General features: G+C 59.6%; 1 protein-coding gene across 1 annotated transcript in view; it reads left to right on the top strand.

Moving 5' to 3' along the window:
• Window positions 1-288: 288 nt before the first annotated feature.
• Window positions 289-12663, top strand: part of PPARGC1B (PPARG coactivator 1 beta) — a 48019-nt gene continuing 35644 nt past the window's right edge. The window contains exon 1 of the mRNA XM_048319413.1: window positions 289-446. Coding sequence (XP_048175370.1) covers window positions 363-446 — 84 coding nt within the window. The 5' untranslated portion in view covers window positions 289-362. The remainder of the gene's footprint in view (window positions 447-12663) is intronic.

Below are 12663 nucleotides of genomic sequence, written 5' to 3'. Positions count from 1 at the left end.
AAAAGCCCCGGAAAGCCTGGATATGGCCCCTGCTCTGACACGCTGCACCCAGCACTTACATATCTCAACTCGGAGTGACCCAGCGGCACCGGGGGATGCCGAGCACCCCCCCCCCCCTTGGCGGGCTGGCACTTCCAATGGACACACAAAGTGGTGTCCCACGCGTGTCTGCAAAGCCCCCCGGGGCGCTCCCTCGCCGCGATCCCCCCGTGCCCGGCTCCCGCAGCCGCGGGCGGGGGCTGCGGGCGGGGGCTGCGGGCGGCTCCGCCCCGGCGCTCCGCGCTCCCCGCCCCGCCGGCCGCCCGGCTCCCGCCGCCGCGCCTGCTGCATGCTCGGTGCTCAGCCCCAGCCGGAGGTGGAAGATGGCGGAGCCGGGGCCGGATTGCAGCTCTCTGCTCGATGAGGATCTTTCCTCCTTCGTCTTCAGTTACCTCGCTGACAGCCAGGTAGGGAGCGCGGGGGAGGGGGGCTCTGCTGCGCGGGTCCCCGGCGCGCTGCAGCCGGAGGGGGGGGAACGGACAGACCCCCCCGCTGCTTGCCGGGGCACCGCGGGGAAGAAGAGCCGGTGCTGGCGGAGCGGGGGTGCGGGGACCGGCTCGTCCGGCGGGTGTCCCGCGGGGCTGCGGCGGTGCCGTTCTCTCGGCGGGCGCGGAGCCGCCGCGGGGCTGTGCGCGCCCCTCCCGGGGCTCCCGGGCGGCCGCAGCCCCGCAGCCCCGCCGGCGCTTTCAGCACCACTCGCACGTGGACTCCCGCGGCCCCCCATTCCCCCATCGGCCGGGAATTTGGGGGGGACAGGGGACAAGTTGATGGGTTGATGGGTTTCGGCACAGAACCACCCCCCCCCCCCCCCCCCGGTTGTTACGGCCCCCCCAAAGGTGGGGAGGGGGCGGCGCGGTGCAGGGGGTGGGGGGGGGGGCTCCGCAGGGGGCTGCGCGGTGGGGGCTGATCGGAGCCGGGCTGTGGGATGAGTCATGCCGAGCGTCAATTCCACGCATACGGGCTGGGATCTTGGGGGATGGAGGTTTGGGGGGAGGGAGGGGTGCGACAGCGAGAGGGGGCTCGGTGCCGCGAGTCGCCGGCTCCAAAATGTGGATGAGCTGTGTTTTGGACGGAGCTGGGTATTAAAATCAGATTAAGGCTCCTTGGCAGCTCCGGCGGGATCACGAGAGCGAGCCGTGCTGGCTATAGGGCTCGCATGCTTTTCCATTTTGGGGGCTGCAAGAGAGGCGCTATACAATAAACCGGGCAGGAGCCCGAGCACCGCCGCGCATTTCGCAGTCGGCTTGATGAGGCTGCTGCAAGTGGGAAGAGTTTTCTGTAGTTATGTATCATCCCCCCGACCCTTCACTTTCATAACCACGAATTACAAAATAGCTCTGATTGTGAAGCGAGCACATTCATCCCAACCCTTGCTCTCTCACCAGTTCAGCCCCGGGATTGCAAACAGTAGGAGCGTGTGTGTTTGTGGGGAACAGGACGGGCACTAATCCTGCCGCCGTTTGGGTTCAAAACAAACAAGAGCTCGAGAACTGGTAAATCAGATTTGCCCGCGGTGCGTGTGCCAGACAGAACCAGGCAGGTCTTGCCACCAGCCAGACTGATGTAGTCCCGGCACCTCTCCTCGCATGCACCAGCGCCAGAGCGCTCCGGCTTGGCATGGGACCGGGCGGCTTCTGGGGGCAGAGCAGGGGGGAGGCAGCCTGGGTTCTTAACCAAGAGCTGCTGACAGGTTGATTACAGCAGAAGGGTCAGGAAAGGTGAGAAGTGGGCCGAGGTTTTGTAAGCAGTTTGTGTGGTTTTTTTCCATTTTATTATTGCTGAGGGAACCGTCGGCTTGGAGGTGAGGAGGCTGATTGTGTGGGATGCTGTCCCTCGGAGTGGGCTGCTTGTGTGGGATGCCATCCCCTGCAAGTACAGCAGCAAGGCTGCAGCTCCCACCAGCCCCTTTGCTCCCTGAGCAGGTGAAAGTTCCTGGCTTCACTTCCCTGTAATAACCCTCCTGTTCTCCGCGTGTTAACCACGACAAGAAGAGCCCCTATGATTGCAGCACGCTCCCGGAGCCTTGTTTCTCTTTTTCTTTGCTTTTTAGTCAGCATTTGATGTGCCAATTTAGGAATCTTATTCCAAAAAGGGACTGCTAAGGGAGGGGGAAGGAAAAAAAAAAAATCCTATGAATTGTCATCCTTCTCTGGTGCAAGCCCACCATGTTGTGAGCATTCCCTGGAAAATTTGGAACTGTGAAATGGCCTGTGCTGAAATGAGACCGTGTTTATGAAACGTGGCTGGCTGTGTCCCCTGTTTTCTCTCTCTGTCCCCGGCTTGCTCTCTGCTGGAGGGAGCAGCACAGGTAGTGCTGGTCCGAAGTCTGCAGGTGTGGGAGGAGAGGAGCTGCGAGGGCAGCGTTGCAGCTCGCTGCAGCTCCCGTGCAGCCCCTCTGTGCTCTCCCATCCGGCGCCTGCTTTTGATAATTCCATTTCCTCTTCTGTCCCCATGTGCGCTGAGGGGCTCAGGGCTGGGATGGGAAGAAAAGAGAAGAAGGAAAAAGGAAGAAAAAACAGCCCCCCCCCAGCTATGATTTGCATGCATTTGCCTAAGAACCGCCTGAAGTTGTAAGCATGTGTTGTGCTTGTACCTTAACCTCTGATGAAACTGGGGGAAGGCTCCAGCCCTGGCTCTGTCACATGCTGCCTTCTAACTGGGAGCGGGAGGCGGGCCGGGCTGGCGCTGACGTCTCTCCCCATTACTACTGTACAAGCCTCTGCTTACAACTGGGTTGCTGACTTCTCAGTGGAGCCCCAAAACCACTTCCCCAAAGACCCCAGTGCTCCAGCAGGAGAGCGGGTTATCCTGAGAGGCTACGGTGTCAGGAGGCCACGAGATGATGAATAGTAGCTGTTTCCTTCGTGGAAATTTTGAGGAACTGGGACTCTCCTCCTCTCTCGCCCATGCTCCTCCCCAGTCCTTGCTTTTGCAGTAGGTTTTGAGAAAGGCACAGTTGGTGCAGGTGCCGGGTGATCCCTTCCTCTCCAGGGGAGGAATCCTGAGCAAGGCTCTCGGGGAGATGCGCGAGGAAGGTTTGCCATGGGTATCTGCATCAGTCCCTTAATCATAAGGGTTTGTGCTGAGGGTGCCTGCTAACCTCTATTTACATATCGAGGACAGCGATGATTCACGTGGTACCTGCATTGCTACAGAAAGAAAATCAGGGTTTTTCACTTGATATCTGCCTTTCTCCTGCCAACTCCTTTTTTCCTTTTTTTTTTTTTTTTTTTGGAAAAAAAAAAAAAAAGTGATTTTATTCTGCTGCACCTCAAAATGTGTCATTTCTGGGCCTGCTTAATCCATTTTGTGCAACTGTGCTGCTCAGAGGTATGGAGCTGGTTGTAGCTGGTTCATCTGCTGGCACTGGGCACTGGGAAATGCCAGCCAGGCAGCTCTGCTGAGAGCACCACGGAGCAGCCAGCAGCTCTCAGCATCCCTGTGAGAGGCTGGAGCACTGTGGCTCTTACAGCTTCAATTTGTTTAAAAACCCCAAAGAAAGTGCAGTGGGGGGGTGGGGGGAGGAATAAATAAAAAAAACCCCAGGCTGCTTCTCGGAGGGATGCTTAAAGATCACATGAACTGAAATACAATATTCCCTCTTTAACTTCCCAGCCTCCTGCTAGAAGCTTAATCCATCGATGAGTGCAGGAGGCACAGCGAGCCTGCGCTGGGTTGGCATTTCTAGTGATGAACTGGGGGTGCATCCCTAATTTCTGATAGTCCTCACTGAGCTGAGCGATACCCTGCTTTTTCTGTGGCTTTTCTCTTGAAGATTTGGGGTGGGTTTGGACGACAGACAGCCCGAGGGCCTGTGCAAAATGCATCCTCAGCTGCATTGCTGCAGCGTGGGTCGAAGGGCTGCTGCAGTGCCAGGGCTGGAGAAGGCTGAAGTTGTCTGGGAAGCAGGCTGGCTGTGTCCTGGTGGCTGTTGCCGTGTTGGAGCAGGGCCTGGAGGGTGCTGGGGGTGCTGGTGGCTGTCCCCACCACAGCAGAGGCTGTGGAGGCTGGCGAGCACAGCAGAGTCTGAGCTGAGCCAGGAGAGAGAGCAGCCGGCAGCAGCCGGAGAGAGGAGGGCTGGGCTGGAAGCTGCCCCTCAGAGAGCCTCCCCACACACCTGCCTGCCTTCCCCCCGTGATTCTGACCGGTGTTCCCCACCCTGGCAGTGCCCCAGGGCTGCCCCACACCGCGGGTTTTCCCCCACCTGCCTGCACATCCCTGCCCCGCTCTCATGCCGTAATGGAAAGGCACCTCTCCAACAGGTGAATAATTAAGGGCTCAACCGAGGGCCTCCAGCAAAGGGAGCTTTGTAAGGGAAGAGGGATCTCTCTCACATTAACCTTTCCAATGTCAAAAGCCTTTTTGTAGGGAGGAACTCCACTGCCACAAGCTGTTTGGCATGCTTGGTTGTCTAATTAAAAATGCTCGGGGAATGCCCCTTGCAGCCCCAAACCCCTGGATTTGGGGAATGGGTCCCACATCCCCAGTGCAGGGCTGGGGACAGGGATGCTACAGGCTGGCTCCTGGCAGATGGTTTGTTGTGCTGCCAGCCACTGGTGCCAAGGGCAGGAGCCCACAAGGCTTTGAGATCCCCTTTGGTGGGGCTGGGGGCTGTGGCAGAGCGTGGGAGCTGCAGTGCTGTAGTGACAGGACAAGAAAAATGGATTCAAACTGACAGAGAGAAGGGTTAGAGTGGATATTAGGAAAAAAATTCTTCCCTGTGAGGGTGGAGAGGCCCTGGCACAGGGTGCCCAGAGCAGCTGTGGTTGCCCCTGGATCCCTGGCAGTGCCCAAGGCCAGGCTGGATGGAGCTTGGAGCAGCCTGGGACAGTGGAAGGTGTCCCTGCCCATGGCAGGGGTGGCACTGGATGCGCTTTAAGTTCTCTTCCAACCCAAACCATTCTATGATTCCATGAAGGACACGATTCCCCCTGGCCAGCATGTGCCAGCACCGTGGGAGCTTGGGGACATCACTGGGCTAGGGCAGAGGCATTGAGCAGGGCCAGATTGCTGCCAAATGCCACCACCGAAGCCAGCACTTCTGCGTGCCCATGGCCTCGGGGAGATGGTGTCACCAGGGCGAGGGGCACCGTGTCCCCGTGGGGCTCTGCAGCTCTGGCTGTGCCGGGGAAGGGAAGTGCTGTCCCCAGAGATGCGGCTCCACCGGGACCACGCGTGTGGCACTCGTTGGCCGCCACCGCGGAGCCAGGGACGCGAGGTGCTGGCAGGGCCTCGGCTGCAGACACGTTTGCCGGAGGAATCGGCTTCAGGCTCCCGCAGCTGAGCCCTGCTCCATGGCAACCCGGCGCGGGCTTATATTTCTCGTGACTGCTTGGCAGCCTGGAGTGATTTAGCAGGGGGGATCTCTGTATGCGCCGGAGCCGCCGCCAGCGCGGCCGTGCTGGGGTGACCGCCACGCTCCCGGCCCTGCGGCGCTCCAGCTCCCGGGGCACCCCCTTCCCACAGCCCAGGAGTGGGCAGCCTGGACGGGCAGGATCCCACCACCTCCTGCTGCCTGCAGAGCCACCTTCTCGCCAGTGCCTGGACAAGGACGTTTTAAGCTGCCTGTGCTTGTAGTAACGAGCCAGGGACTAAAGGTTGGAGTTAATGGGGCAGGTGGTCAGGTGAGGTAGTGACCTATTTCCAGGGGCACCGGCACCATAGGCACTGAGTGATGGTCCAGCCAATGTGTTTCCCTTCCCTTATCGCTCGGCCGTTCTGCTTTTCAGCACTTTTCCTGAACTCTGGCTCACAAAATATTATTTATTTATTTATGGCGGTTGGGTTTTGTTGTTTTTTTTTTTTTCTTTTTCTTTCAATGACGGGAGCTTCCAAGAAACGCCGAAGGACTTTGCACAGCTCTGGCTGTGCTCAGGGTCTTGTCAGCCCTGTCCTTATCCAGCCCTGTCTCACTGCACTTCCCCACGTGGAGGCAACAGCCAAGGCCGAGCTGCTGCATTAAACCAGCTCACTGCTGAATTAACACAGGGAAAAGTAAAAGCTGGAAATCTCCTTTGGCCCTGGAAGATCTGGAAACCCCCCGGGGGAGGGGTTCTTCATGTGTCGAGTGTGGTATCTGCTGGTGGGGGATGTGGAGAGGCTGTGGCAGCCCTGGGGACACGGCCCCATCCAGTAGCCAGAGTCACCTTTGATCTCTGCGGGCTCCGGGCTGCAATGTGGGGCTTAGGGAAAATACTTCCCTTATCTCTCACATCCCTCTGTCCCGAGGCAAAGCTGGCAGGCACTGGGAGCTGGATGGGCACCCCAGCACCAGGAGCTTCCTTGGGGGAGCATGATGATGCTGAAGCGTGCCAGGAGCTTTCTACATCTGTGTCCCCACTGCCCCCCAGGCCCCCTGCCCACCCAGCCTGGCGGTGGGGACAAAGGCTGGAGAGACCATCAGAGGGCTGATGTGACACTTCTCCCCTCCCCTGGGAAGAGCAGTACATGCTTTATATGGATGTTTTTGTGCTGAGGTGGCGCCTCAAGCTCTTGCAGGGACTACAGTTGCAGGGCAGCAGCATATCTTTACTGAGATGCATTTTCTGAATTCTTCCTGTGGCCCTGCGGCCAGGCCAGGCCAGCAGCAGCCCCTCTGCTGAGCCAGCGCACGGCCAGGCCCCTCGGTTCCTGTTCCAGTTTGCTGCGAGTTTCACTCAGAGAACAGAAGCTCCTCTCTGCTGTCACTTCTGCTCTCCCCCTTTGTCTGGGGAGGCCGCAGCACCCGGTTTGTCCCCGGCGTACGGGGGGAGCGGTGTGGGCAGTGTCATCCTTTCCCCCTGCCGCCACAAGCTGCCTTCTCCACCTATTCCCCGAGGAACCCTCATTTCCTAATTTTCATGGACGTCAAGAGCAAGGAAATCCTGTGGCGAGGGCCGAGCGTCCTGAGCCGGGGCTCGGAGCCCGAGCTGGGGCAGCCGGCGGCGCAGTGGGGACGGAAGGAAGCCCAGCTGCCTCTCTTCACGTTTGTTCTCCTCCCTCCTGCGCCGTGGAGGGGGGATGTGGCTTTCACAAGTGACAGCTGGGGGACCTGGCTGTCCTGCCACGAGGTGACCCATGGCTGGAGCAGCCCCAGCTGTCCCGGGGTGCAGGGGAGCTGCCGAGCAGTGTTTTTGCTGAGCCTTTCTTTCATTTTTTAGCCAAATTCCTGGGTAGGAGGGAGTCGCGTTATTATTTTTTCGTGATGAAAGTGCATCTGTAGCTGCAGGGTGTTCAGGAGACTGCCATGACCCTCTGCATGCACACAGGACTGGCAGGGCTGGGTTGGAGCTGAGACCAGCGCTGGTCACACTTGTCCACGGCTGTGCCGGGGTGACAGCGAGGAGCTGGAGGTGACAAACGTGGCACTCACAGCTCTCCTGGGAGGATGAAGCCGGGACAGGCTCTGGCTCTCTTTCCCCTGCAGAGGCCAGTCCCTCTGCCAGCACGGTGTGGTGACACTGGTGGGCACAGAGATGGTGGCCATGGTCCTTTCTCCACGTGCTGGGAACACTCCTGGGCTGGGAACGGGACGAGATCCCACTGCCCGCGTGTGGGATCGGGGCTTGCGGGCAGAGCAGGGCAGGGGTTCGTGCCAGGTGAGCTGCCAGCACCCACTCCTGCCACACACAGGGCGCTCACCGGGCACCAGCACGGCGGCGCTGAACTTTGTCCAGCTTTAGTCCTCCGTCCTTTGTCCAGCTTTAGTCCTGTGTCCTGATTTCTTGGCACTTTCCCTGCCTCGGTGCAAATGTTTGCAACTTCCACGGCCCTTGGCTTCCAGCTTATTAAACTTTGCATTCCTGTTGGCTCCCTGCAAACCACGACTGCTGAGCTGCTTCCCTTTGTCCCCCGGGCTCGGGGACCTGCGGCTTTGCCCGTGCCAGGTGTGTGTGGCTCAGAGCCACCTTCCCTGGTCTTAATGACAGGAGGGTTTTCAAACCTCCCCTGGAACAGCATAAACCCCAGAGCTCTGCAGAGCTGCAGATTTAAACCACCAGCATCGTTTCTCCTTTCGAGCAGGCTCGCACACAGTCACGACCAAACCGTGCTGATAATGAAAAGAAAAAAAAACGGCAATTTTTTTTTCTTAAAAAGGAAGTTTCTGTTTCTGTGTGGGCCCCACAGGGAGGCTGGCGCATGCGGGTTTGAAGTGCTAGAACCCATTTCCCAGGTAACAGAACTCAAGCCTGTGAGAACTGTGTGGTTTTCTCAGGCTGAAAGGTTGGATGGTATTTGAGCTGCTTTTTTTTTTTCTTGTTGCCGTGTTCTGTTAAGAAGGAATAAGTATGTCTATTTATATATATTTTGAAAATGAAAGCACGTGGCCCATGTCCCCAGAAACCCTCACGGTACGTGCTGTCACCCAGCTCTAGGGGGGACACTGCTTTGCTGGTGACCACCCCCCAGCCCTCCCCAGCAGCTGAACTGGGGAGCAGCCTCTGGAGCTTGGGGTGAGCCGTGGTAGGTGTGCAGGACGTTCTCTTGGGAATTCTCCATGGGACCAGAGGCTTCGGGATGTGGAAGTGGATGCAGCAGGAAGGAAGTTGGCAGCTGAGAGGGGAGCGTTGTCGTGGGGGGATGTTGGGACAGCACGGACGGGAAGGGCTGGAGCTGCTCACTTGATTTATTCCTGTTGACTCCTCCTGCCCATGCTTCGGGTGGTGCTGCCTGGCCTGCACACAGTGCTGGCTTCTCCATTCCTCTGCCAGGGCATCTGGGATGCAGAGCGGTTTCCCTGTGGAGAACAGGGCTGCCCATGAGGGTCTGCTTGCCCTGGCTGCCTCCTCTCAGTGTCCACCTCCTGCCCACTGCCCGTCTGCCCAGAGGAGCTGGAAACCCGTCTGCACATCCAGCTGAGTCGAAAATACATGAAAGGCAGATTATCGGGGGAGACTGTCCTCATCTCTGCCACTCATTTATGGCAGTGCAAGGACCTGGAAATACAGCTTTCAAGTTTCTCTCTGTATTTATGTAACCCAAACGAACTCTTTTTTGGAAAGAGCCACTCTGTCTCATTTAGATACCTAAATATAGCAGCCGCTCTGGAGGGAGGATTAGCCTGCGAGTGCCCTGGCGGGTATGGGACCTTTGTGCATGGGTGTTATGAGGACTTTAAACCTCACTCAGTGGGGCCTGGGGGGATTATTCCCCTTGCCATTATCAGGATGGGCTTGCAGTGTTCCGGGTCAGCGGGGAGCTCACGGCAGTGACCGGGTTGGGAAGCACAAACCTGTGGAGATGCAGACTGCAGGGTTTCTTCTAAATGTCTCAATGCCTTTTGAGGCCGGAGTCCATCTATGCCCAAACACGTTGTTTGTTGTTGTGCCATCACCTCCCCTTGGAGGGAGGATCCATGCTCCAAAGCACTGAGGCAGAGCTGTGCTATGGCGTGAAACCTCCACATCCAGCCCTGCCGAAGGGCCCTGTGGGGCTGCAGCACCTCGGGGTGATCAGGCAGGGCTGCTGGGGTGGAATCACCCCCACAGTGTGGGGCTGGGTGGAAAGGCAGGGAAGTGCAAGGGTCCTTCTGCCCGTAGGTGCACCTCATGCAGCAAAGCCTTTGAGCTCCTTTAGGGAAAGGTGTGGGACCAAGGCTTTGAAGTGCCAAGCTCAGGGACACCCCACAGGTGCCATTTCCCTTTGCCAGGGATGTTCATGGACATTCAGGGACACCCACTCTCCTGGGCAGCAGGGCCTGTGCACTCCTCCGAGATGCAGGTGTTGGCAGGATCCAGGCACTGTGCACATCCCATGGACCCACTTCTGCTTCTTCTCACACCAGAGCTCTTTGCCTTTGGAGTGAGCTCAGGAGATGGGTCTGACCACGTGGTGTGGGGGGCCTCTCGTGCACCCCTGGGATCAGCCAGGCTTGCACCTTGCACCAAGTGTTGACGGAAACTGAGTTTCTCCGAGGTGTGCAGGGTGACCTTTGCTTTTGTCTCCTACCATTTCCAGCTGCCCTGCAGCGAGGGTGCCATGTGTCCCTCCCAAGGGAGTGGGCAGCAGCTGTTAGTGTGTGTGTGTGTGTGTGTGTGTGTGCTGGTGTCACAGGGACTTGGGGACACACGCTGCAGGAGTCTCTGCAGCTGGCTCGTTACAAGAGAGGACACCCTTGTGTTCCCCTCCTGCTTTGCAGCGCTGACACGAGAGCAGCTCCTGGCCTCGTGCTGCTGCAGGGGTTCCCTGGGATTTGGCGATACACTGGTGTTTCCTGCAGGCAACCAGAGGGTCCTTCAGCTGTCTGAGCACTGTGTCTGTGCTTCTTGTGTTGCTTCCTTTGCACACAGTGGCTCTGCCTCCCTGCACACCTCGTGCCCATCCCTGCCCCTCACTGTGCCCTGTGCCCAGCTCGGAGCTGTGCAGCCTGTGGTGTGCAGGCTCCTCTGCCGCCCCCGCCATCCCTCCCAGGGCAGGAGCCACCTGGCTAAACCGTGGGACCCCAGGGACGTGTCAGTGAACACCTGCACGCCGGCTTCACGCGGTGCCCTTGGACAACCTTGCGAACCCCGGTGCGGCGTCCCCTCAGCTCCCACTGCACAGCAGGGACCAGGCAGGTCCTGTTTGGGTGATGCCCTGCTCAGGTCTGTGTTACTCGGCCCTAGCAGGGTGCAGGTGAAATGGAGAAGGCAGAGGCCGTGCAGTGGAAGGGGAGGAGGCGGTGCAGCGGGGCTCCGTGCGGAGGGCTCACAGTGTCCCCAGGATCCCGAGCTCCCTGGCAGATGGCTGCTGCCCTCCCGCCCTGCTCTGAGGAATACAAATGTGCGGCAGATACGGTTACCCGGCCCTGGCAGCGGTGTTGGCTTTCATCTAGATCAATATCCCTGCTGGCCTGCGTCTGTGGGAGCACTCAGCTGGCAGCACAAGCCTGGCCAGGAGCAGACACCCGCCGAGGCTCTGCTGCCCGCTGCAGCCGCTGCCCATCCGTGTGTCCGGCTGCCTCGGTGTGGAGGCAGCGCCGGTGCCGGCCCCAGCGCCGCTGCCACGCTGTCCGGCTCCGTCATGCGTAAAATGTAATAAATAGGGCCATAAGCCTTTTACAAAGTCTATTTCCACTCTTGGATCCGGGATTTAATGCATGGCTGCTTGAAGAGGCTGAGGATTTCAGGGGTCAGCAAGGCTAATTGCACTGCTGGAATAAAAGGGTGCGCAGCGAGGATGCTGCGCGCGGGCGGGAAGGGGTGCCGGGGGTCCCGGCCCCTCGCCCGCTGCCCCAGCCCCGTGTGCTCCCTGCCAGCAGCCCGGGAATGCCACGGCCACACGTGGCAGCTTGGCAAGGGCTGGGGTCCCCAGGGAGGGCTCTTTCGGGGCCAGGGAGGCTGAGCCAGCTGGGGAGTCACATGCTGCAGGTGTTCGGTTCCCCAGAGCTCTGTGGTGTCCCTGTGTGTCTGACCGGGCATGTCTGGCTGGAGCGCTTGATCTTAGATTACCTGTAAGCCAGGAAAAGCCTCTGCGGGGCCAAGGGCCAGTGAGGATCAGGGCTGTCCCGGTGCCAGCTCGGCCCCAGCCTGCAGCATCTCCTTCAGCTGCAGAGAGGAGCTGGGTACCACGCTGCCAGGCTGTGCTGGTGGGCCCCGATGCCACAAGCTGGGATGTGTGTCCTGCTGCCGGGGAGACAGCCCCACTGGGAATGGGAATGCAGTGCTGGGGGTAGAGCCTGGGGCACAGACCTGCATGGGTGCTCCAGTGCTGGCTGTGCTGGGTGGCCAGCACAGGGCTGGGATCAGGACCTGGACAGGCTTTCCCAGAGGTGCCAGGGAGGGGCAGATGTGATGGGTAGGCTCTGCGTCACCAGGACAGCTGGCAGCCACAGGAGCCCTGTAAAGCGAGGGGGACCCAGATGCCCCGAGGCTGCCGGGGCTTCACCCTGTGCCAGCCGCTCGCTCTCGCAGGGCTGGCAGGGCTGTGCCGCCGGCCACGGCAGACGGAGGACGCCAGCTCCACTCAGTGACTTCGCTGGCTGATCCCGTCATCTCCATCTCGCGCCAAGTGCTGAAGTCGCCATGGAAACCGGCATGGCAGCAGCCTCGCCAGCAGCTCCACGGCATCCGAGCTCCAAGCGCCCGGCCGGTGCCGTGCTGGTGGCGGGTGACCAGTGGCGGGTGACCAGTGGCGGGCGGCCGGCGGCAGGCTCGGCCACCGCTGCTGATGCCCGTTCCTCGAGGGCGTCAGTGCCGCTGCTGGGCTCGGGGATGCACACAGGGTCCTTCCAAGCGCCGTGGCAGGGCCCGGCCCGTTAGTGCTCCTCCATCCTGCAGAGCCTCGCGGGAAGCACAGAGCAAGAGCCCGATAGTATTGCTATTTTTAGTACCTGCTCACGAAGTTATCTTTAGCTGCACTGCTCCCACCTTCATTCATAACAGCCACGGCACGAGCCTGACTCCTCGCCCTGCTGCTGGAGTGGCTTTGAGGCAACCCCGGCCTCCCCAGGTGCCCCCCTCGCTTGGGCTTCCAGCACTCACCAGCCTTTCCTTTGCCTGTGGAAAGGGATGGGCTGCAAACCCTTCCCCGAGGTGGGAAGTGGAGCTGGAATTTTTTTCCAGGGTTCATTTTTGTGTGGTGACCGTAACTGTGAACTCTGCTTGCCTTTGCCTCTCCTCCCATGTCGCTCCTGTGCAGCAGGGCCGTGTCTTGCCAAAGGCTTTC

This window comes from Corvus hawaiiensis, chromosome 15 (genome assembly GCF_020740725.1).
Source record: "Corvus hawaiiensis isolate bCorHaw1 chromosome 15, bCorHaw1.pri.cur, whole genome shotgun sequence".
In the NCBI taxonomy this organism is placed as follows: Eukaryota; Metazoa; Chordata; class Aves; order Passeriformes; family Corvidae; genus Corvus; species Corvus hawaiiensis.
The sequence above is the reverse complement of the archived record's forward strand: the minus strand, read 5'-3'. Positions and strand labels throughout refer to the sequence as shown.